Source organism: Lithobates pipiens, unplaced genomic scaffold (assembly GCF_037356315.1).
Source record: "Lithobates pipiens isolate NorthernLeopardFrog02 unplaced genomic scaffold, aLitPip1_a1.2 Scaffold_3, whole genome shotgun sequence".
In the NCBI taxonomy this organism is placed as follows: Eukaryota; Metazoa; Chordata; class Amphibia; order Anura; family Ranidae; genus Lithobates; species Lithobates pipiens.
Genome location: NW_027507790.1, coordinates 223,721,589 through 223,747,201, shown reverse-complemented (window position 1 = coordinate 223,747,201; position 25,613 = coordinate 223,721,589). Strand labels below are relative to the sequence as shown.

The 25,613-nt window shown below is 43.5% G+C and overlaps 1 protein-coding gene across 2 annotated transcripts in view; it reads right to left on the bottom strand.

The window, feature by feature from the left end:
- The window catches only part of RICTOR (RPTOR independent companion of MTOR complex 2), a 218,455-nt gene that overhangs the window by 119,299 nt on the left and 73,543 nt on the right, over window positions 1-25,613 (bottom strand). For both annotated transcript variants that reach the window (XM_077462825.1, XM_077462824.1), the window contains exons 4-5: window positions 7,542-7,606; window positions 345-476 (exon numbers count right to left, since the gene is read on the bottom strand). In XM_077462825.1, coding sequence (XP_077318951.1) covers window positions 345-476; window positions 7,542-7,606 — 197 coding nt within the window. The remainder of the gene's footprint in view (window positions 1-344; window positions 477-7,541; window positions 7,607-25,613) is intronic.

The following is a 25,613-nucleotide window of genomic DNA, read 5'->3' as shown; positions in this document are numbered from 1 at the left end:
AGAAAGCTCCATTTGTGGGAAAAAATTATAAAAATGTAATTTGGGTACAGTGATTGTCATTGAAAGTGCGACAGCGCTGGAAGCTGAAAATTGGTCTGGACAGGAGGGGGGTTTAAGTACCCAGTAAGCAAGTGGTTAAAGACAAAAAGGTACATTTATCAGGGTACTGCTTGAGCACAATTGACATTGCTAAATGTTCCCTAAAACATAACAAATCTTCATTTTTTTATCATCATAAATTGCAACTCCAGTATACAGCCGCTTTCCCTTTACTGCAGTGACCAAATATTATTCTAGCGGAAATAGTTCACAGACACTTCAAATCAAGTCTGAATGTCACTTACCTGGCTATTAAGTAATCTACTTTTAAAGTTAGCACCTTCTGTAAAATACTGGAATCTCGAATAAGATAGCGGAGGGCGCGGAGGCCGGCTGCTCGCACTTCTTTCGCTTCATTTAACAAAGCTAATCGCAAGCTGGAAAAGTAAAATGAATGGCGTTAACTTCAGCAAATCTTTACACAGCTGTCCACATTTAAAAAAGTTACAACTATCAGCACATTCATCATTTAGACAAGTGGTCCCCAAACTGCAGCCCTTTGCTTGCCTTTATCCGGCCCTTGAGGTGCTATTCCTTTCATATTCCTCCTACTGACACCAACAGTGAAGCAGTGTTAATTTAGTCAACCAAAATATTTTTGCGAATAAATTAAAACTATTTTAGTTGACTAAAATATGATTAAAACTAAAATTGCATTTTAGTCAAAAGACTGACTAAAACGAAACTGAAATGTAATGTCAAAATTAACACTGCAATGAAGCAACATTCTTTCCCCAGTCACCAATGAGGCGGCCTTACTCCTCCCACAGACACCAATGTTGGGGCACTATTCCTCCCACAGGCACCAATGATGGGGCACTATTCCTCCCACTGACACCAATGTCGAGGCACTATTCCTCCCACTGACACCAATGTCGGGGCACTATTCCTCCCACTGACACCAATGTCGGGGCACTATTCCTCCCACTGACACCAATGACGGGACACTATTCCTCCCACTGACACCAATGACGGGACACTATTGCTCCCCACTGACACCAATGACGGGACACTATTCCTCCCACTGACACCAATGCCGGGACACTATTCCTCCCACTGACACCAATGCCAGGGCACTATTCCTCCCACTGACACCAATGATGGAGCACTATTCCTCCCACTGACACCAATGATGGGGCACTTCCTCCCACTGACACCAATGTTGGGGCACTATTCCTCCCACTGACACCAATGTTGGGACACTATTCCTCCCACTGACACCAATGTTGGGGCACTATTCCTCCCACTGACACCAATGTTGGGGCACTATTCCTCCCACTGACACCAATGTTGGGGCACTATTCCTCCCACTGACACCAATGTTGGGACACTATTCCTCCCACTGACACCAATGTTGGTGCACTATTCCTCCCACTGACACCAATGTTGGGGCACTATTCCTCCCACTGACACCAATGTTGGGGCACTATTCCTCCCACTGACACCAATGTTGGGGCACTATTCCTCCCACTGACACCAATGTTGGGGCACTGTTCCTCCCACTGACACCAATATTGGGGCACTGTTCCTTTCACTGACACAAATGATGAGACATTATTCTTTCCATTGACACCAACAATAGGGCACTATTTCTCCCACTGACATGAACAATAGGGCCACAGGTGCTCTTTTTTTTTTTTTACTCCCGAGGCATTTTATACTTCCACTGGTCTTAGTCCGGCCCTCCTAAAGTCTGAGAGACAGTAAACTGTCCCTTTGTTTAGAAATTTCGGAGACCCCTGGTTTAGATGCACAACCGGTCAAATCAGTTTTTTTAAACTGATCACACATCTTAAAGCCTTGTTGTTCATCCCTTGTAATAGCAATAAAGCCAATCCAGAAAAAAAAAAAAAGTTAAAAAATTAAAAAGGTAGAATGTAAAAAAAAAAAAAAAAAAAAGTTTAAAGAGCGCCATCCCCTTGTGCTCACTTGTAATAATGCATGTAGGGTGTGCACGCATATGTAAACAGCGATAGCGCCACACCTGAGGCATCGCCATGAATGTCAGAGCAAGAGCAATGATCTTGGCACCAGACCTCCTGTGTAAATCTAAACTGGTAAACTCTAAAGGCATTTAAAGCATCACCAATGTTGATTTTGTAGGTAGCGTAGTTTGGCACCATTATACCGGTGTACACAATTTGAAAGAATCCCGTTAGGTATCTATTTACTTGGCGTAACATCATCTTTTACGATTTACCAAACAATTGGGTATTATATTGTGTTTTTGTGCATTAAAATTCATTAAAAGCAGGCATGCTCAACCTGTGGTCCACGGAGCCGTCTAATGTATCTCGCAACCTCAAACCTATGGCGACCCGTACAGCCCCCTTCGGGTGCACCCTGCTCTACTAAATGACTACCGGACCTCCAAGCTACTATTGTGGCTGGCTCTCGCCTCTTCTCTTCCTAAGAGACACACAGAGATGAGGAGAGGAGCCTTTAAAGTGGAAGTAAACCTTCTGTTTTTAGCCAAGGAAGCTGCCATCTTAGCCTCGGTTTAATCGTCAACTGCCATATTGCTGCACATGTGATCAGTTATGACACCAGCCATTTGATGGTTGGACAGTTTGGTTAACAGCACATCCAATGTGTGACCATTATATTCCTGGCATGTGCCAAAAATGTAAAGTTTTTTTTTAAACTGGTAAATCTGAGTTTACTTCCGCTTTAACCAAGTAGATTACATATAGTGCCATGCAGGGGTTCTGAATGTGGATTTTTACAGTAGTGTGATTAGCTTGTTGTCATTCCGGGAGCATGTGAGTGCATTATGTGTCATTGCTTACAAAAAAGTTTATTGCACTACTAGGGCATGCACTTCCCTGGCCCGTTTTTTCTTTTGTTTAGATGGTCCACAGTTTTTTGTTTTGGCAATTCAAGGGATGGCTGCAAAGACCCCGATATAGTGAAGGCTGACCATTGGTTTGGTGCTTTTTTTTTTTTTTTTTTTATCTGGTCACATGTGAGCGAGTGGGATTAATGATGAGCTGGTTAATAAAAAAAAATTTGATTTTTTTTGATTTCTGATTAAACAGTGGGTATACACCCAAGGGATCGGTCCCATGGAAGATGATGATCCCGTTCGTGGTTCTCTCCTACAGTGCATCCGGAAAGTATTCACAGCTCTTTACTTTTTCCACAGCCTTGTTTCAAAATTGATTAAATTCATTATTTTCCTAAAAATTCTACAAACAATACCCCATAATGACAACGTGAAAGAAGTTTGTTTGAAAAATTTGCAAATTTACTAAAAATAAAAAAAAAGACGAAAAAAATCCCATGTACATAAAAGTATTCACAGCTTTTGCTCAATTACTTTGTTGAAGCACCTTTGGCACCAATTACAGCCTAAAGTATTTTTGAGTATGATGCTACAAGCTTGGCACACCTATTTTTGGGCAGTTTATCCCATTCTTCTTTGCAGTACCGTCTCAAGCTCCATCAGGTTGGATGGGAAACATTCACAGAGTTGTCCCGTAGCACCTTCTTTGTTATCTTGGCTGTGTGCTTAAGGTCGTTGTCCTGTTGGAAGATGAACCTTTAACCCAGTCTGAGGTCCAGAGCCCTCTGGAACTGGCTTTCATCAAGGATGTCTCTGTACATTGCTGCATTCATCTTTCCCTTGATCCTGACTAGTCTCCCAGTTCCTGCCACGAAAACACATTGTGAAGCGTGTAGCGGTGACATCAGTACGCATTTTGTCACAAGCAGGACATCGTTACCCGTGGGGACCATCTCTGTGAAGTTTGTGGGAGTCCGGTACATTCCAGTGCATCTCTTTAAGACCCCCCGGCTGGGGTGATAGCCACTTATCTCTTTTGTTTGCACATTTTTTTTATTATTGAGTGCACTTTATTGGGTGAGCTGTGCAGCTTTTTTTTGATTTCAAGATTTCACTCGTTATAATACACCGTTGCCTTCAGCAGTGATCATTTTGCTCATCATTCACTAGTCAATCTTTGAGCGCAGCCTTTTCTTTTTGGTTTGTATTTACAGATAATGGAAGTTACTTTGCTCATTGGAACCTTCAATGCTGCAAATATTTTTTTATACCCTTCCCCAGATCTGTGCCTCGATATAAGCCTATTTCGGAGGTCTACAGACAATTCTTTGGAATCATGGCTTGGTTTGTGCTCCGACATGCACTGTAAACTGTGGGACCTTATATAGACAGGTGTGTGCCTTTCCAAATCATGTCCAATCAACTGAATTTACCACAGGTGGACTCCAATCACATTGTGAAACATCTCAAGGATGATCAGTGGAAATAGAATGCACCTGAGCTCCATTTTGAACGTCGTGGCAAAGGCTATGAATACTTATGTACAAGGGATTTTTTTTTCCTTTTCAAACAAACTTATTTGACGCTGTCATTATGAGGTATTGTTTGTAGAATTTTGAGTTGAATAATGCATTGAATCAATTTTGGAATAAGGCTGTAACATAAAATGTAGAAAAAGTGAAGCGCTGTGAATACTCTGAATGCACTGTACATGCAAAAACCTGTATTTTTTATTGCTAGAAAATTACTTAGAGTCCCGCAAACATCCTTTTTTTTTTTTTAAAGCAGAGACCCTAGAGAAGAAAATGGTGGATGTTGCAATTTTTTGCCAGGTGTCACATGCCCGTTGAAGGGGTCCTGCGGGGCTACGAAAACGTTGCAACCTGCTGTAACTATGCGATCCTTGGTGTGCTGGTGACATTTTATTTCTTTGACTTGACATGGTTCCAGCTGTTGGTCCCCACAGCACCCGTTTACACACAGAGCCATTTCTACAAAAGTGTGCGTTGGGATTAGTGTGTTGCAATTTTTTATGTCACACGATATTTGCGCAGCGGTTTTTCAAATGCAATTTATTTTGGAAAGAATTTTTTTTTGTACACAAACACTATATAATGCCCATTTTTTATTTTTATTTTTGTAAAAATATAAAAAGATGATGTTACACCGAGTGAAGAGAGACCTAACACGTTGTGCTTTAAAATTGTGTACGTTCGTGAAACCACGCCAAACTATGGTACCTAAAAATCTTTATTAGTGAAGATTTAAAAGACTTTGCAGGTTACCAGTTTAGAGTTACACAAGAGGTCTGGAGCTAAAATTTATTGCTCAGCTGTATGCAGCGATACCTCACATGTGGTGCGATCACCATTTAAATATGCGTGTGAAACTTATGTATGCGTTCGCCACCACCATTGAAATATTCCACGCATCTATTACCTTTTGTGCCACCACCCCCTCACTTTAGAATATAAGCTCTGCGAGTAGAGCCCTCCTCTGTCCCTTCCTTCTGTATTGAACTGTACTGTAATTGTGCTGCCCCCCCCTCTAAATTGTAAAGCAATGCGTAAACTGTTGGAACTCTATAAATCGTGTATAATAATAATATTATTTGGCCAGGATCTTTCCCGAGCCTGGACCGGCTTAGTGATGTAGAAGAGGAGTGTCAGAATTGGCTCGGACTAGAACTGGTTAAAGTATAAAAACTCACTGAGCTATAATGAAGTGCAATGAGTCTGTATGTGAAGCTTTACAAGCACAAACACCATTCAATGATGAATGGGTGAACATGATGTTTTTAACAGCATTGGAATATCAATGAAAAAAAAAAAAACAACAAAAAAAAAAGATAGAGAGATAGATAGATAGAGAGAGAGCGATACATAGAGGTGGATAGAGAGATATAGATATATAGAGATATAGAGAGAGAGAGATATACAGTGGTGTGAAAAAGTGTTTGCCCCCTTCCTCATTTCCTGTTCCTTTGCATGTTTGTCACACTTAAGTGTTTCGGAACATCAAACCAATTTAAACAATAGTCAAGGACAACACAAGTAAACACAAAATGCAATTTGTAAATGAAGGTGTTTATTATTAAAGGTGAAAAAAAATCCAAACCATCATGGCCCTGTGTGAAAAAGTGATTGCTCCCTAAACCTAATAACTGGTTGGGCGCCCCCCTTAGCAGCAACAACTGCAACCAAGTGTTTGCGATAATGTGCAATGAGGCTTTTACAGCGTCCTGGAGGAATTTTGGCCCACTCATCTTTGCAGAATTGTCCTAATTCAGTTACATTAGAGGGTTTTCGAGCATGAACGGCCCTTTTAAGGTCATACCACAACATCTCAATAGGATTCAGGTCAGGACTTTGGCTAGGCCACTCCAAAGTCTTCATTTTGTTTTTCTTCAGCCATTCGGTGGTGGACTTGCTGGTGTGTTTAGGATCATTGTCCTGCTGCAGAACCCAAGTTCGTTTCAGCTTGAGTACACGAACAGATGGTCGGACATTCTCCTTCAGGATCTCTTGGTAGACAGCAGAATTCATAGTTCCTTTTATCACGGCAAGTCTTCCAGGTCCTGAAGCAGCAAAACAGCCCCAGACCATCACACTACCACCACCATATTTTACTGTTGGTATAATGTTCTTTTTATGAAATGCAGTGTTCCTTCTACGCCAGATATACTTGGACACACACCTTCCAAAGAGTTCCACTTTTGTCTCATCGGTCCACAGAATGTTGTCCCAAAAGTCTTGGGGATCATCAAGATGTGTTGTGGAGAAATTGAGACGAGCTTTGATGTTCTTTTTGCTCAGCAGTGGTTTTCTCCTTGGAACTCTGCCATGCAGGCCATTTTTGCCCAGTCTTTTCCTGATGGTGGAGGCATGAACGCTGACCTTAACTGAGGCAAGTGAGGCCTGCAGTTCCTTGGACGTTGTTGTGGGGTCTTTTGTGACCTCTTGGATGAGTCGTCGCTGCGCTCTTGGGGTAATTTTGGGCGGCCGGCCACTCCTGGGAAGGTTCACCACTGTTCCATGTCTTCGCCATTTGTGGATAATGGCTCTCACTGTGGTTCGCTGGATTCCCAAAGCTTTGGAAATGGCTTTATAACACTTTCCAGACTGATAGATCTCAATTACTTTCTTTCTCAATTGTTCCTGAATTTCTTTGGGTCTCGGCATGATGTGTAGCTTTTAAGGATCTTCTGGTGGACCTTACTGTGTCAAGCAGCTCATATTTAAGTGATGCCTTGATTGTAAACAGGTGTGGCAATAATCAGGCCTGGGTGTGGCTAGAGAAATTGAACTCAGGGGTGGACAACCACAGTTATAGTATGTTTTAACAAGGGGGGCAATCACTTTTTCACACAGGGCCATGATGGTTTGGATTTTTTTTCACCTTTAATAATAAACACCTTCATTTACAAATTGCATTTTGTGTTTACTTGTGTTGTCCTTGACTATTGTTTAAATTGGTTTGATGTTCCGAAACACTTAAGTGTGACAAACATGCAAAGGAACAGGAAATGAGGAAGGGGGCAAACACTTTTTCACACCACTGTATAGATATAGAGAGAGAGATAGAGAGATACAGAGAGAGAGATAGAGAGATAGATCTAACATGGAGCTTACATATAACTAAACCATTTTGTACTTACCAAATAATTATGTCTTCATACATAAAACCTAATTTTTCTTCATTGTGGCCAACGTTGCATAGAAGCTGAGGGACATAAGAAAAAAATACAGTTACAAGAATAGAAGCCATAATGGATTTTAGCAAAATGAGTGGAAAGCACAACAATGTTCTATCACCCACAGCATCGAATTATTAAAGCAAAGTTAAAACCAAAAAACAAAAGTTGAATATAATGCAACTTACATGGTGGCTGCATTTGTTTTCTTTTTCTGGCAATTTTCACCCAGTGATCCTGCCAGTAACATACTTCCTGAGCTAGGATGAAAACACTTACTCATTGTACTTTTTAGGGAGGGGCAACACTGTCACCCTAGAATAGGAAATGTTTTAAGGCTACAGAACAATTCACCTTCTGCTTTTCTATATAACATAGGGTGTAAGTTTTCTGCAGTTCAGAGATAACTGGGAACAATACTAACACATGACAGGCAGCACAGTCAGAGTGCATAGGAAGTTATCAGCTTACAAAACCTCAGGCAGGATCAACAAGGATGTTTTCATCAAACAAAACACTTTCAAAGGTATATTAACCACTTTCAGACCGGACCATTTTGCTGGTAAATGACCAGAGGTCTTTTTACACTTTGGCACTGCGCTGCTTTAACTGGTAATTGCGCGGTCATGCAATGTTGTACCCAAACAAAATTTGCGTCCTTTTCTTCCCACAAATAGAGCTTTCTTTTGATGGTATTTGATTGCCTCTGCGATTTTTATTTTTTGCGATATAAACGTAAAAAGACCGCAAATTTTGAAAAAAAATGATATTTTCTACTTTTTGTTATTAGAAAAATCCAATAAACTCAATTTTAGTCATACATTTAGGCCAAAATGTATTCAGCCACATGTCTTTGGTAAAAAAAAAGTCAATAATTGTATATTTATTGGTTTGCGCAAAAGTTGTCACATCTACAAACTAAGGTACGTTTTCTGGAATTTACGCAGCTTTTAGTTTACGACTGCCTATCTCATTTCTTGAGGTGCTAAAATGGCAGGGCAGTACAAAACCCCCCCAAATGACCCCATTTTGGAAAGTAGACCCCCTAAGGAAATTGATAAGAGGCATGTTGAGCCCATTGAATATTTTATTTTTTTGCCTCAAGCGATTGAATAATGACAAAAAAAAAATTTTTTTTTTTTTTTTACACAAAGTTGTCACTAAATGATATATTGCTCACACATGCTATGGGCGTATGTGAAATGACACCCCAAAATAAATTCTGCTGCTTCTCCTGAGTACGGGGATACCACATATGTGGGACTTTTTGGGAGCCTAGCCGCGTACGGGGCCCCGAAAACCAAGCACCGCCTTCAGGCTTTCTAAGGGCGTAAATTTTTGAGTTCACTTCTCACTACCTATTACAGTTTTGAAGGCCATAAAATGCCAAGATGGCACAAAACCCCCACAAATGACCCCATTTTAGAAAGTAGACACCCCAAGCTATTTGCTGAGAGGCATGTTGAGTTCATGGAATATTTTATATTTTGCCACAAGTTGCGGGAAAATTACAAACTTTTTTTTTTTTTTTTTTTTTTTTCACAAAGTTGTCACTAAATGATATATTGCTCACACATGCCATGGGCATATGTGAAATGACACCCCAAAATAAATTCTGCTGCTTCTCCTGAGTACGGGGATACCACATATGTGGGACTTTTTGGGAGCCTAGCCGCGTACGGGGCCCCGAAAACCAAGCACCGCCTTCAGGCTTTCTAAGGGCGTAAATATTTGACTTCACTCCTCACTACCTATTACAGTTTTGAAGGCCATAAAATGCCAAGATGGCACAAAACCCCCACAAATGACCCCATTTTAGAAAGTAGACACCCCAAGCTATTTGCTGAGAGGCATGTTGAGTCCATGGAATATTTTATATTTTGCCACAAGTTGCGGGAAAATTACAAACTTTTTTTTTTTTTTTTTTTTTTCACAAAGTTGTCACTAAATGATATATTGCTCACGCATGCCATGGGCATATGTGAAATGACACCCCAAAATAAATTCTGCTGCTTCTCCTGAGTACGGGGATACCACATATGTGGGACTTTTTGGGAGCCTAGCCGCGTACGGGGCCCCGAAAACCAAGCACCGCCTTCAGGCTTTCTAAGGGCGTTACAGTTTTGAAGGCCATAAAATGCCAAGATGGCACAAACCCCCCCCAAATGACCCCATTTTGGAAAGTAGACACCCCTAAATTTAGGGGTACACTAGTGAGACTAGGTAATAAATGGCGGGTGCCCTGAAACTATAAAAAAATAACTAACCAACCAGCGTCACCTGTAACAGTTATATGGTGATCACTGGTGAAAGGGTTAACTAGGGGGCAATCAGGGGGCTTTATGCGGTAGTATATGGGGGTCCCTGGCGCTATAAAAAGCTGCGGCGAACCTAAATACCTACTTGCCTAACTAGCGTCACCTGTGACACTAATACAGCGATCAGAAAAACGATCGCTTATTAGGCTGGGTTCACACTGGAGCGATGCGGGAACGCCACAAATCCGCGGCGGGTTCCCGCATCGCATGCCTCCCGGCGGCAGTTCACACTGCCCTATGCGAACTGCTGGGAGTGTCAGTGAAATGTTACTGACACCCCCAGATCAGTTCGCATATCGCAGTGCGATCTGAAAACTCGGATCGCATGGTGTGAACACCCATGCGATCCGATTCTGCTGCGGGCCAAAAAAAGGGTCCCGTGCGAATTTGCGGCGGGTGCGGCGGGTGTGGCGGGTGCGGCGAATGGCTGAACTCGAATCGCACAGAGATCGGATGTGATTTGCACTGCAGTGCGGTGCGAATCACATCCGTTCTCAAACCGCTGCAATCTGAACCCAGCCTTAGTGACACTGGCGACGGGGGGTGATCACGGGGTTAAACCTTTATTGGGGGGGTTAGGGGGGTACCTTAGAACTAAAGGGGGCTAACCCTAACTGCCCTAACAGTTATTAGTCACAAATGACACCCGCCGGGTGATCAGGGGGTTAAACCTTTATTAGGTAATAAATGGCGGGTGCCCTGAAACTATAAAAAAATAACTAACCAACCAGCGTCACCTGTAACAGTTATATGGTGATCACTGGTGAAAGGGTTAACTAGGGGGCAATCAGGGGGCTTTATGCGGTAGTATATGGGGGTCCCTGGCGCTATAAAAAGCTGCGGCGAACCTAAATACCTACCTGCCTAACTAGCGTCACCTGTGACACTAATACGGCGATCAGAAAAATGATCGCTTATTAGGCTGGGTTCACACTGGAGCGATGCGGAAACGCCGCGAATCCGCGGCGGGTTCCCGCATCGCATGCCTCCCGGCGGCAGTTCACACTGCCCTATGCGAACTGCTGGGAGTGTCAGTGAAATGTTACTGACACCCCCAGATCAGTTCGCATATCGCAGTGCGATCTGCAAACTCGGATCGCATGGTGTGAACACCCATGCGATCCGATTCTGCTGCGGGCCAAAAAAAGGGTCCCGTGCGAATTTGCGGCGGGTGCGGCGGGTGTGGCGGGTGCGGCGGGTGCGGCGAATGGCTGAACTCGAATCGCACAGAGATCGGATGTGATTTGCACTGCAGTGCGGTGCGAATCACATTCGTTCTCATAAACCGCTGCAATGTGAACCCAGCCTTAGTGACACTGGCGACGGGGGGTGATCACGGGGTTAAACCTTTATTGGGGGGGTTAGGGGGGTACATTAGAACTAAAGGGGGCTAACTCTAACTGCCCTAACAGTTATTACAGTCACAAATGACACCAATGCAAAAAAAAAAAAAAAAAAAAAAAAAATGACATTGGTGTCACTGTGACTGGGGGGCAGGGGTAATTGGGGGGGTGATCGGGGGGTAAAGGGGGGGTGTGAGTGTGCCTGGCATGTTCTACTGTGTGTGTAGAGTGTTGGTGCAACTCACCGATCCGCTCTCCTCCGTGTCGGAACGGAAAATACCGACACGGAGGAGAGAATACATCACTTCCTCTCCTGTGTTTACATTACAGGAGAGGAAGTGATGTCACGGGGGATTTCCATTCGTCGAGAGCGATCGCGAGGGGGTGGCCATGAATGAATGGCCGTCCCCTCATCCCTGATCTCTCCCGAACGAATGCCGACCGCCGCAGGCACCGGGGGGGGGCCCGATCGGGCCCCCCACCCGCGGGCAGGCATGGACTTATATATACGCCAATATGCCTGCCCGTGCCATTCTGCCGACGTATATCGTCGTGCGGCGGTCGGCAAGTGGTTAAACAAACCAAAAGGGAAGCAAATAAGGTTCATTATTAGCGTTCACTTCACTTATTTCTGTCAGAAATCTTGTGAGCTGACAATTCCCTGTGCTCTCTGTCTGGGCTGTTTTCAATGATATTTTTTTCAGCCATTGATCTCTGAGGAACCCCACACCTCTATGCTATAAAGAGGAGAGGGAAGTAAACTTGTAGTCCTATCCTGTTTCAGTTTTCCTGAAGCATAAGGGTGAGTGAGCGCTGTCATCTTAAGACCTCTTTCACACGGGACGGATCCGTGATGATCCGCTTGCTCAGCGGGGATCGCTCCGTCGCTCCCCACCGAGCAGGAAGATGACAGGTCTGTCTCTGTACACTGCGCAGGGACAGACCTGTCAGAGCGCTGCTCTCCCCTATGGGAGATTGGATGACGACGGACCGCAGAGTCTGTCGTCACCCAATCCGACGTCGGGTGGAAAAGTAGGTTTTTCCTCCGTCACACTTTTTCAGATCGGAGCGGGTCGGATGTCAGCAGACATGTCACCGCTGACATCCGACGCACCATAGAGGTCTATGGAGTGTCCATTCAGGTCAGCCTAAAAAACTGACAGGCGGGCCTGAATGGATCGTTCGTGTGAAAGAGGCCCAAGACTCAGTGGGGAGATTTACTAAAACCGGAGAGTGAAAAATCTGGTACAGCTGTGCATGGTAGCCAATCAGTTTCCAGTTTTCTTTGTCCTAGCTTAATTGAACAAGTTGAAGCTAGACGCCGATTGGCTACCATGCACAGTTGCACCAGATTTTTCACTTTTTAGAAAATCAACCCGTGTCTGTTACCAGCAGAATCACCAGGTGGGAAAGAAAAACAAATGCAGTCACAACAACATCCAAGAATTGGTTGGCTGCAATTTATTTAAATTTTCATTTTTGGGTTTCAATACACCAACTTTCATCATGTACCTTTGCATGAGCCATTTTTTTAAGTGATTAAGCCACCATGCGATCTTTATACCATCCTAATTGTTAGGCAACAACCTGTGTCCTACTACATGTGCAGAAAGAAAGAAAGGCTAATTTCTAACTGATTTCACAGCGCCTCCCGACTCTCTCGTCACCCAGTCTGACAGGACCAGTGGGCGGGGCCGAGAACTCCCACTGACATCAGCCAGGGAAGAGGAAAGGGGAAGAGGAGAGAGACGGGGAGGCACTGTGAAATCTGATTTTTTTTTTCTTCTGTAAAGCACAGGCACTAGGACACAGGTTGTTACCCAACAATGGTGACGGTACTTCCTGCATTGGTAATTGAAATGTATGACACAGTCTTTGCCTTAATTGTGAGCTGTAAAGTTTCTATGTATGTTGTGTTTTCTAATAAACATTCTTTGATTTAAAAAACAAAAAAACAATGGTGATGGTATAAAGATTACAGCGTTCTTTAACAGCGGGGAGGGGAGCAGAGTGGCGCTAGTGAGAGCTGACAGGCATGGAGAGGGAGGACAGATGGAGACTGAGCAGAGCTACAGATAGCAGCGGGTGATGGAGATATACGAAAACTGACCACGGTGTCAGAGCTCAGCAGCCATAATAAACCGTGGTCGGTTTACAGGGGGAAGGGCATAGCCAGGTAGGATCAGACAGATATTTGAGGTGATACAGGGGGCCAAATTACACAGCACAAGCACTGTGCTTATAAGGGAACAGGATCCATTAGATTTTTTTAGGGTAACAAACATTTTAAGTCATGTCCCCACTCTCCGAGTATAGCCCACTTGGTCCAATACTTACCTTCATCTCTGTTTCCAGCAACCTTCAGCGTGTGTTCCTACCTGGAGATGTGAGCCATTCTTTTGAAAGCATTACCATCATGTTTGTTCCTTCAGTGGCCGCTTGGCTCCCTATCTGGTCTACAAGTTGCCCAACAGCCGGTAGTAGTAGGAGAGTACACAGCAAGCTTAAAATGTTGTAGCTAATTGCAAGGCAGCAGATGAAAAACTTTTTAGCCTGAAACAGGAAGTGCTCTTTCTGGCAGGATCTCCAGGTGACAAACTTTGCAAACAGATTGAGGAAACAATATGTTTAAGAAAACGAAGGTAGCATTCTTTTCCGATTGCACTGCTTCTACTTGTGGTATTAGAAAGCAGTAAAGAAGCCGATTGGAGAGCAGATTGAAGAATGTGAAGATTAAATTATAAACTAGTTAAAGAGGAGTTCCAGTCCCCTGTAAAAAAAAACATAAGTCAGTAGCTACAAAAACTGCTCTACTAGTCCTTAAACCTGAACTACCCCTTTTGGGTGCAGTTCTGCTTTAAGAAGAGTGATGTCTTTGCAGGGAAGGTCCATCATCTTAGGACACTAGCAAAATAAAACCTGAGCACTCGCAAAGTGAGGTAGGATTATAGGGTAGACACCCAGGGGGCATGTCCTTGAAAGCTTAGCCAGTGTCCAATCACCTGAAGGTATGCACCCAGGGTCTATAAATACTAGGCCTGTGTCCTGTACCGTACAAAAATTGAGTCTACAATAAAAAAAACAAAAAACAAACATACATACATGCTCTAGGCCAGGGGTCTCAAACTGGTGGCCCTCGAGCTGTTGCGGAACTACAAGTCCCATCATGCCTCTGCCTGAGAGAGTCATGCTGGTAACTGTCAGCCTTGCAATGCCTCATGGGACTTGTAGGGCAACAGCTGGAGGGCCACCAGTTTGAGACCCCTGCTCTAGGCAGTGCTTTCGCACAGAGCAGCACCGATCCTCTTCATCTGGGGCCTCCTTCCAGCACACCTGGCTCCTCTCCCTTGACCAAAGCCCCCCAAAAAGGAAGCCGCTTGCTATGGGGACAGTAATGCTTGCTCGATCCAGAGCCCCGCTATATGCATCTATAAGACATATGGAACCGTGGCTCACACCCCCACGCCCTCCCCATTGGTTCACTGGCATTAACAGTGGGGGCCAATAAGCTCCCGCTGCTGTATCTCAGCAAATGAGGAGAGAGTAAAGACAGCTGAGGCTCTCGTGCACAGTGCTGGATCTAGGAGTTCAGGCGACTATTGCATGAAGAGAAAAAACGTTATGTAGTAATATGCTAAGCTTTCTACAAGTAATATATAACCACCCATCTGGTAAGCATATAACCAAGCCAGACCAGTTTTTACAACTGAATTTGCAAGCACAAGATGTTTAAACTCCATTTTCCATACAATGTGGCACCTCAACGTGTGAACTGCTTCTTCAAGATAAAAATATGATTCTACTTTCTGGTAAATGGTGCTAAACACTGGCCCACACTTTCAAGAACCGAGAGCGTTACAACTTGTAACTCAGAACTAAAAACAAAAGTCGTAAACAGGAAGCAACATAAATGCATTAAACTGTTCATAAAATCTCCAGTCAGCTCAGATATAACTCATTGTGAAAACCTCTGAGACTCTGTAGATGTTTGATAAGATAACCATCAAGTCTCTTCAAGCATTCCCCAGCTTTGTCACAATTAAACTTACCTTTAAAAGGATTTATACCCCTAACATCCAGTCAAACAGTAAACGGGACACTTTTGTTATAAGGTAATTGCACTTCAAAACATTATTTCAAACCTCAGAGTCTCCAATTTCTCAAGGAACACAATCCCCCGAGCACTGTTGTTCTAAGTCCTGTGGTCTAGGTTAGTGGTCTCCAAACTGTGGCAGTTTGCTGGCTTTTATCCGGCACGTAGCGCATTATTCACCTGTCAGCAGTGGGGCAAAGTTCCTACCCCTGATACCAAAGATGGGGCACAATTCCTCCCACTGACACCAACGATGGGACAATTCCTCCCACTGATTCCAACGATGGGACAATTCCTCCCACTGATACCAACGATGGGACAATTCCTCCCACTGATACCAATGATGGGACAATTCCTCCCACTGACACCAACGATGGGACACTATTCCTCCCACTGATACCAACGATGGGACACTATTCCTCCCACTGATACCAACGATGGGACACTATTCCTCCCACTGATACCAACGATGGGACACTATTCCTCCCACTGATACCAACGATGGGACACTATTCCTCCCACTGATACCAACGATGGGACACAATTCCTCTCACTGATACCAACGATGGGACAATTCCTCCCACTGATACCAACGATGGGGGACTATTCCTCCCATTGATACCAACGATGGAGCACTATTCCTCCCACTGATACCAACAATGGGACACTATTCCTCCCTCCCTAATACCAAAAAACAAGGAACCTCCACCTGTGCCACATCCAAATTAAATTATATTATACTAGTAGAAATAACAATATATGGACTTTACAGGCACCCACATGAGATGAACATAGCTTTGTAAAAATATTGTATTTATTGGCGTATAACACGCACCTTTTTCCCCTTAAAATCAGGGGGAAATCGTGGGTGCGTGTTATACGCCGAACCACTGCCTCAGAGGGGAGGGAGGGAACGAGCATGAAATAGACAGAGCTGAGTGTACTGTGTACTCGGCTCGGCTCGCAGTCACGCCCAGTCCCGCCTCGTAGCATTTACAACCCGTCATTGGACCGGTGTTGTGTTCATCATAAGAGCCAGGCCAAGGGGCGGGACTGCAAGATGAGCCTAGAGGAGCCGAGTACACAGGACACCTGGCTCTGTCTGTTTATCTCAGCGGCAGTAACAATTTAAAACGATCATGCTGCAATTTTGGGCAAGGCTGCAGATGGACACTGATAAGGCTGCATTGATGGGCATTTAAAATGTACGTTTTTTCCTAAAACTTCCCTGCTAAACTTGGGGTGCGTGTTATACACCGATAAATATGGTATAGAACAATCTTTATTTACAAGTATTAAAAAAACACCATAAAAAAAAAAAAAAAAAAAAAAAAACACCATCGCATGTACAAAATATATTAAAAACATGCAGGTCCTCATCCACTGGTCCACTTGACCAGCCGAGACCCAAACCATGTATGGGCAGGTTGAATGTACCCAAGATGATCAAGCAACTTGGGCACAACCAACCTGCAGGACTGTACATGCTACTTTCACCAGTGGCTATTCTAACCAATAGCAATAATGACTGTCTTCTCCCGGCCGGCATGGCTCCCCCCGTCCCTCTGCTGGGAGAACATAATGACTATGTGAGAGGGACGACTGTCCATTTATATTCAACCCGATCCGCTAGACAAATCCCCATCCTTCTGTTTTTGGCAGATCGGATGCAGGCGGGTGTAAACGGGCACATGTCCGTTTTCATCCACCTCCCCACAGAGAACAATGGGTGGTCTGATCGGGTTCGCCCGAGAAATGGACAGGCGGACCTGATCGGTCTGCTTATGTAAAAGGGACCTTTACAGCATTCAAAATATGAAGAAAATGTTAAATAAACAAACAAACAAAAAGTAAAAGGGCCTTAATAATGATAAGGTTACACAGTATGAACCACCCATCTGCTCCACCAATCCCTGTTTCATTGATCCATATGAAGCTGTGCTTATTACATAGCAATCACACTGCTAGATAAATGTGCTTAAATATATCTCTGCAACCGAAAAGGTGCTTCCCACAGCTGAAAATAAGACAAATCAATTAATAAGGTGCTTTCCAACCGCAGAAACAAAATCCAACTGGTGTATGGATATTTTTACCAATGTGTGACATTATACATTAACACGATCTTTATCACCAACAGCACAGATATTTTGGGTGTTCTGTTATGTTCTAATAATACAAGAAACCTAAATGGATAGTGAACAAACACCAGCACAAATGAAATCAAGAACCTGAACTGCTTTTTTTGAGCTGTTAAAGCTGTTCCGAAAAAAATAAATAAAAAATAGGAGGGCAATGAAGAGGGCAACTGCACTGCCCTGAGCTCACTGCAATGGGGATCACTTAATAATGGGGATGGTCTTTAAAGCATACCTCCTGGCATAAAACAAATATATAGCAATGTCACCCCAGCCCCCCCCCCCCCCCCGAATGAGTGGATTTCTGCCAGTCACAGGCTGTGTCATGCTCCCCCAGACTGCATCTTACAATATGAGGGAGGTGAAGCCTCCATCAGTCTACATGCAACATTGTGCCCTAATTGTGTTTAGCTGGTTAGAGGATTGAGGGAGGGAGTGGGCTGTCATTTACCACTGTGCACATGCCCACACGTGTGACTCTATAGTCACATAAACTGCTCAGATTAAAATAGGGAGGAAATGCTCAGCATACAAAGTCACTGAAAACTGAGCATGTGCAGAGTTGCTAACACTGCTTTCCAAAAGTCCCCAGCTAAATTGGAGAGGTGGAGAAAGAGAACATCAAGATCAACCAGAAAACAAATCTCATAGTGAATAAGTGACTGAACAGCATGTAATACAGCATTGATTGTTTTTTTTGTTTTATGATGTGGGTTTAGTGACACTTTAATATACAGTCCTGCAGTCTCCTCCTGTTGCAGTTGCAATGATTGGTCGCCTTAAAACTAGGGATGCATCAATACCATTTTTTATTTATTTTTAACACCGAGTATGAGTACCGATACTTTTTTGCAGGTACTCGCCGATACAAATTACCGATACCTATCGCCCTGGTACAGGAGACAGCCAGAGACTGCAGGCATGGTACAGGAGACAGTTCCCTGAACCCACGGGTGACCAGATCTCCATCCTTGCCCAACAGGCTGCATTCATAGTGAGGATCTTCCAAATGAAAACGAGGCATGGACTTCCAATCACAGAGCCAGATTCCTAATCCACCAAGCCAGAGACAAACCTGGTTCCTCAGTGACAAACGAATCGGCATGTCTGGGGAACTGCTTGATTGTCCCACAACAGCAGGATGCAATGTTGTAGAGATTGAATGGCTTAACTATGAGACTGAAAAGTCTAAAGAGTTTCTCCTGAAAAGTCTAAGGAGTTTCTTCTGTAAAAGAAAGACTTGGGTCTGAGCCGTGTCCAGCACCAAACCCAGAAGCTCCAAATGATGAGTCTCCCAGTGCTGATTTCTGAAGGTTCGGGATCCATACACGGCAAATGTACAGATAGGCAAAGCAATGTTGTCCAGTAGAGCCTGCACCAGCTCTTCATTTATCAGGTGGTTGTATAACCATCTAACAAAGGCGATGTCATAAGGACTAGTACTGAACCAACTGAACTTGGCAAACACCCACAGTGCTGATAGATGAGGTGTAGCTCAGGGCCACAAACTAGTAATTTAGGGGCCTCATAGAAAGTTGCAGGGAAATAAAAAGGGGTTAGAAAGATGGGAACCATGCATTTTTGGGTTTGGGAACAGTTGATAGGTTGAGGCGGAACCCTTAAAACTGTTCTGTCACAGGAACTGGGATGGGGCAATGACACAGGAGAGGACTTGGAGATCTGCTAATCTGACAATTGCCTGCCACACACAGTACTGTCCCCTAATTTATACAGGTCAGTCTAATCTCCAAAAACCTGGCTCAGTACCACAGGCTCATACAACTGTGGTCTGAACACCTGCAGTAAACATAATATTAATTGTAAGTCGATTACTTCATATCAAAACAGCAAAACATTTCCAATTAAAGAGGAAGTAAACCCTGATGGGTTTTACTTCCTCTTTATTTCCCTGCAAAGGTAAAGCATAATGGACTACTATGCATCGTATAGTAGCCCATTATGTGTCACTTACCTGAAACCAAAGCCTGCGATGTCCCCACTAGCAGCGAGCGTCAATCTTCACCCCTCTTCCTTCCGGGGCTGTGAACTCTGGCTCTGTGACTGGCCAGTCACACAGGAGCCGTCAGTCACAGCATGACCCCCTTTAGAAATGGTACGATCTGCCCTTTCTAAAGTGCGCATGCGCCGTAGACATCGGCACACAGCTTTATTGTAAATATCTCCTAAACCGTGGAGGTTTAGGAGATATTTCCAGCATCTACAGGTAAGCCTTAATATAGGCTTACATGTAGGTAAAAATGGTTGTACAGGGTGTACAACCACTAAGTATTTTATTAATTGAAGCTCAAAATATGTGATATATGTAATTGATTGCAGCCTCTGCAGGTTACATTATGTAGGATGCACTACAAGGTCTCTGCGCACTAGGATAAGTGTGCATTATAATGGTACTGCCTCAAGCAATAAAAAAGATGTCTAACGTGTCAAAACATTTTAAAACAATGCATGATGGCAATAGGACCTCATTTTCCTTCTACATAGTGCATAAAATTAAACAAGCGGCACATGGAGGGGATACACATAGAAGAATTCTAGAACAGGAAGTGAGATGGATCCTTTCCCCGGGGACACGGATCCCCACCGGAATGAATTACAGATGGAATGTGGATTTATTCCTTAAATAATGCAATCCAATTCCCTCATTCCCTTTAGACAATATGCCTCTCTGTCTCATCTCCCACAGTCCTAGTCTTCACTACCTACCTATTATTACTTCTGACCCTTGTTGATACATGTTGTATGAGGTCCTTTGTTTTTCCTGTCTTCTACACAGTGGTTTACAATGATGCCAAATGGAACCTCACACATGGGCTACATACACCAGCATATTGAAAAAAAAAATATTTTTTATTTTTATGCACCGGCATACTGAAAAATCGTAATTTATAAAAAAAAAAAATTCCTTGCCCGTGTGTGTAGGGTGATCATAGTATTCCATTGTGCTTTTAGCTTTTTTTTTTTTTAACATGACAGGTGAATTATATTTATTTTTTGGCTCAGTCTTTTTTTCTGTATTTTGACATGTTTATAAACCTCTTAATTGCCCAATTAATTGCTTCAATTTTTCCATGCAAATTGATTTTAGTGTGGAGCTTATACGAGTATAAATGTATTGCCATTTTTATGTTTAACATGCTACGACTAAGGCTGTTGCTGAAACGCGTTAGCTGCCTTACTTGTCACTTCATGTAACCAACCATTAAAGTAACTATATAGACTACAGAGTTGCCGGCTCAATCCTTTTACTTGTTTACACAAAGAGGATATCAGACCAATCGTCTGCAAGCGGGAGCTGAGGTGGGGCCAGGGATTCAATTTAGATTGAAGCCCCAGTTCTCACCTGCCCTTCGGAAACATAGTCCTCTGGGAATTACACATATACGTTCTCTGTTCTCCAACTGGCCCCACCTTAGTGGCCCTTGTGATCCAGCTTATACACCCCTCACAGGCTGTAAATGAGGGCGTTATTTAGAGACGGATATCTTCATCTCTATTTTACTGTCTCCAATTTCTTGGGTTTTATGCTAAGACTTATGTGTTATGCCTACGTCCTTTTGCAGATTTAACCACTTGCTGCCCACCATATAGAAAAATGATGGCAAATTGGTTTCAATATCCTGACCGGACTTCATATGAAGTCGCCAGGATATCAAGCCACTGCATGTCGCCGGGGGGGTGCGCATCGCGGCGATCGTTGTTGTGGGGTGTCTGACACACCGCAACACCAATCTAGGTAAAGAGTCTCTGACAGAAACCCTTTACCATGTGATCAGCCATGTCTAATCACAGCTGATAACAAGTGTAAACAGGAAGAGCTGTTGATTGGCCTTTCCCCACTTGCGTCAGATCGGCTGCTCCTCTGACAGGAGGGGTCTGTGCCGATTGATTATCAGCACAGCCCCCCCTGAGGATGCCTACACTGGACCACCAGGGACGCCACTAGGACCACCAGGGATGTCAATCAGTGCCCACAATGGGCATCACTGACTGTCAGGCATTGTTTGGCACTGATTGGCATCCATCTGTACCATCAATTAGTGTACATCAGTGCCGCCTATCAGTGCCCATCCGTGCCACCTAAGTGTATCCATCAGTGCTGCATGTCAGTGCCACCTATCAGTGGCAAATCAGTGCTGCCTCATCAGTGCCAATCAGTGTCGCCTTATCAGTGCCCATCAGTGCAGCCCCATCAGTGAAGGAGAAAACGTACTTATTTACAAAATTTTGTAATAGTAACAAAAACAAAAAAAAAAAACTTTCAAAATTTTCTGTCTTTTTTTATTTGTTTAGCAGAAAATAAAAATCCCAGAGGTAACCAAACACCACCAAAGGGAAGCTCTATTTGTGGGAACAAAATGCTAAAATTTCGTTTGGGTGCAGTGTTGTATGACCGCACAATTGTCAAAGTGCGACAGCGCTGAAGGGCTGAAAACTGGTCTGGACAGGAAGGTGTATAAGTGCCTGGTATTGAAGTGGTTAATCTATTACGCATCTGCCTCTGAATATAGGCAACCATGCCATGAAACGCATCGGGCTTACATAGATGCAACACGATTCATTCTCAAGACCAAACCTTGACTTTCACAATCCATTTGCGAGAGGATTTTCTAACAATGCTACGAATGTTTATGTTTTTTGCATCATGGTTTTTATACGTTTACTATGTTGTATGTACTTTACTTTGCATGCTCTGCTGTGTGTTTTAGACAAATAAACACATCGATATTACAGGGTCTTATCATTGAGTCCTCTCATGCATACCTCATTTAAAGTCCAAACCCCTTTTCTATATGTACCTAAATAGGGATGGAAATACATTTTTTTTTTGTTGTAGGCTTTATTGTTCAATCCGTTACTAATCATCTGCTTATGACTTGACAATTCAACAGTTAAACAACCACACAAATCAGAAGTAAACAGCTAATGGCAAAGTGCAAAGATTCTCAATATCTTGTGACTCAGCAGTTGCATTCCCCCAGCAAGAGGAATGAATGAAAATCAAAATGTCTAAACCGGCACAATTGTTCTTCAGTAGAATGGAACTCCACAGCGTCCCCGCACAAACCGTGCCCGCGTGCCTGTCATCAGATCGGAATGTAAAGCAGGAAAGTGTATTGTTTTCTAACCTACAAAATTAGAACTTATGGTGCTTACAGTAAAAAGCTGTAAATACACATCAAAATGAACTGCTTGCTCTGGTTTTTGTTGCGCTGATGAAAAAAATATGTCAAAATGACAAAACAATGAACGCAGCTGTCACAGGAACCAGCTCACAATGCATGTAGTGCAAGGATTGAGGGCAAAGAGCTAAATATAATTTTGTTCAGCCAGTTTTCTAATTTATTGTCTAGATCAAGCCACAAATTTCCCTACCTACCATGGTTGATACAAAACAGCCCCCCCAGGACCACCCCAGCTGTAAATTCATTTTAACCGTTTTAAGACCAGGCCTTTTCTGGCACTATTTGTTTAAAAGTAAAAATCTGTATTTTTACGCTAGACTTAGAACCCCAAACATTGAAAAAAAAAATTAAAAAAAAAAAGATTTTTGTTGCAAAGGTACTAGAGAGTAAAATAGCGGTCGCAGCAATTTTACAACTCATTTTTTGGGGGCAAAATATAAAAGATGATGTTATGCTGAGAAAAATTGTGCACGCTCATGGAATGGCCACAAACTACAATACTTTAAAAAAATTCCATTAGGCGACGCTTTAAAAATAGTTTTACAGGTCGCCAGTTTAGAATTACAGGAGAAGTCTAAACCTATTGCTCTCACTATAACATTTGCGGCGATACCTCACATGTGTAGTTAAAACACAGTGCGTGCGCGATCTATGTATGCGCTTGCCTCTGCGCGCGAACACGGGGGTGCTATAAAAAAAAGTTTTTAAGTTATATTAATAAAATATTTTTACACTGTCCCTTTAGATTTTTGATCTCTTTTATCACAACAAATGTGAAGATTCTTTGTGATAAAGCAAGACAGGTCCTCTTTATGGACACATCAGATCTCCCCTGTACCCTTAAGAACCCGTTCACACTGGGCAACTTAGCCGCCTGACAAGTCGCGTTCCATTCTGTGCAATGGAACCGTTCTATAAGGAGTGACTCAAGTCGCTCCGACTTAGAAAAAGGTTCCTGTACTACTTTGGGGGCGACTTCTATATAGAAGTTGTTTTGCAGGTCGCCGCTGATGTTGTGTGCAGGTCACCTGAGGCATTCGCACTAAAAGTCCTCCTGCCTCAGTGTGAACCAGCTCTAAAAGCATCAGATAGATAAACAAAGAAAAAAAAAAAAAAACATCTAATGCTTTCCTACAATAAAAGGCAGTGTTTACATCTGCCCTAAACTGGAAGAGACATCATGACGGCCACCTAGATCATATCTGGTCTCTCTTCACCTCTATGGCCAGCCAAGTAAACCCCTGCATTGAATCCTGGGCTTCCTGGTAAGAAGGCCCATGAAACACTGGAGAGTGGTGGAAGGGGAACACACCCCTCCCACTACTTCGAAAAGTGATCCAGCAGCTGATCAGCAGCTCAGATCACTTTTAGGAAAAACAATTGTCGTGTTAAGATTTTAATACCGGGGTTATGGCTGACAGCGGCAGCCATAGGCCCGGTAAATCCCTTCAAAAGTGCAAAGTATATATACATATTGCGGTCTTGAAGTAGCTAAAGCAGCAACAGCACACCAATGATGTCACTTCTAAGCGTTCCCCTCCTATCAGCATGCTCCTTGTAAACTGAACAATGTACAAAAGCCGGAGGCTAAAATAAAGACAGACTGTGGTAGTATTTAAAAAAAAAAAAGGATTTTTTGTACTCAGCGTAAAATCCCTTTCTCTGTAATTCACCGACCGACACAGCTCCTCTCTTAGCCATTGGGTTGTAATGCCCACCACTAGGAGAATACTAGGCATTACTTGTTATGTAACGCTCAGAAGTTTCCAGTTCTGCCCAGGGGGCAGTCCCTTGGTCAACAACCCTCCAGCCTGCCATGCAGTCATCAGTACGTCACCAAGCAGTAAAACGTAAAGAGAAAAAAGGAGGGGCGGGTGCTGTGTCAGTCGGTGAATTACAGAGAAAAGGATTTTACGGCGAGTACAAAAAATCCTATTTTCTTTTATATTCACCGACCGACACAGCGCCTCTCTTAGCCATTGGGACGTCCACAAGCAGTGCCAAACAAGGGGTGAGAAAACAGCATAAGAAACTTCATCCACCATGGCAAGTGGGAACTAGTGAAACAACAGTGCATGGAGAAATCCACCACAAAACCAGGGTACCCCCAACAGGAGCGACTACCCACAACCGCACCAAAACTGCAGAATGTAATGGAACAGTGCATTAACTTAACGGCAATGCGTTTTTATCGAAAAACCAGGAAAAAATAAAATATACTGCATATTCAAATTGCAACTATATGGCCGTCTGCAAAACTTTGCGGCCAAAACATGCATCAGCCGATGCACTGATGTCTACCTTGTAGAACTTAGTAAATGTGTGGACAGACGACCAGGTCGTGGCTTTACAAACCTGAGCGACAGACGCTTGATGTCTGAAGGCCCAAGACGTTACGATTGCCCTTGTGGAGTGGGCCGTGACCAGAAAGGGGGGCACCTGTCCCTTCAAGGCATAGGCTTGCACTACAATCTGTCTGATCTACCTGGAAATGGTGGCCGATGAGACTGCCATACCTTTCTTTGGACCAGCCACCGAAAAAAACAGTGAGTCTGACTTCCGAAAAGGAGCAGTTGCAGACAAATACACCTTTAGAGCCCGAACCATGTCCAGAGCTTGAAGGGCCACTTCCTTAAGGTGTTTCGGCTTAGGACACAGAGATGGTAATACAATGTCCTCGTTTATATGACAAGCCAAGACCACTTTTAGCAGAAAAGACAGTTGCGGACGCAACACCACCTTATCCTTGTGGATAACCAGATAAGGCGACTTGCATGACAAAGCCGCCAATTCCGAAACCCTCCTGGCCGATGTGATGGCCACTAGAAAGACCACTTTCTGGGAAAGAGTCAACAGGGGAATCTCCCTGATATTTTCAAATAGCGGTTTTTGAAGCGCCGATAACACCAGGTTCAGATCCCACGGGGTAACGGTGGACGC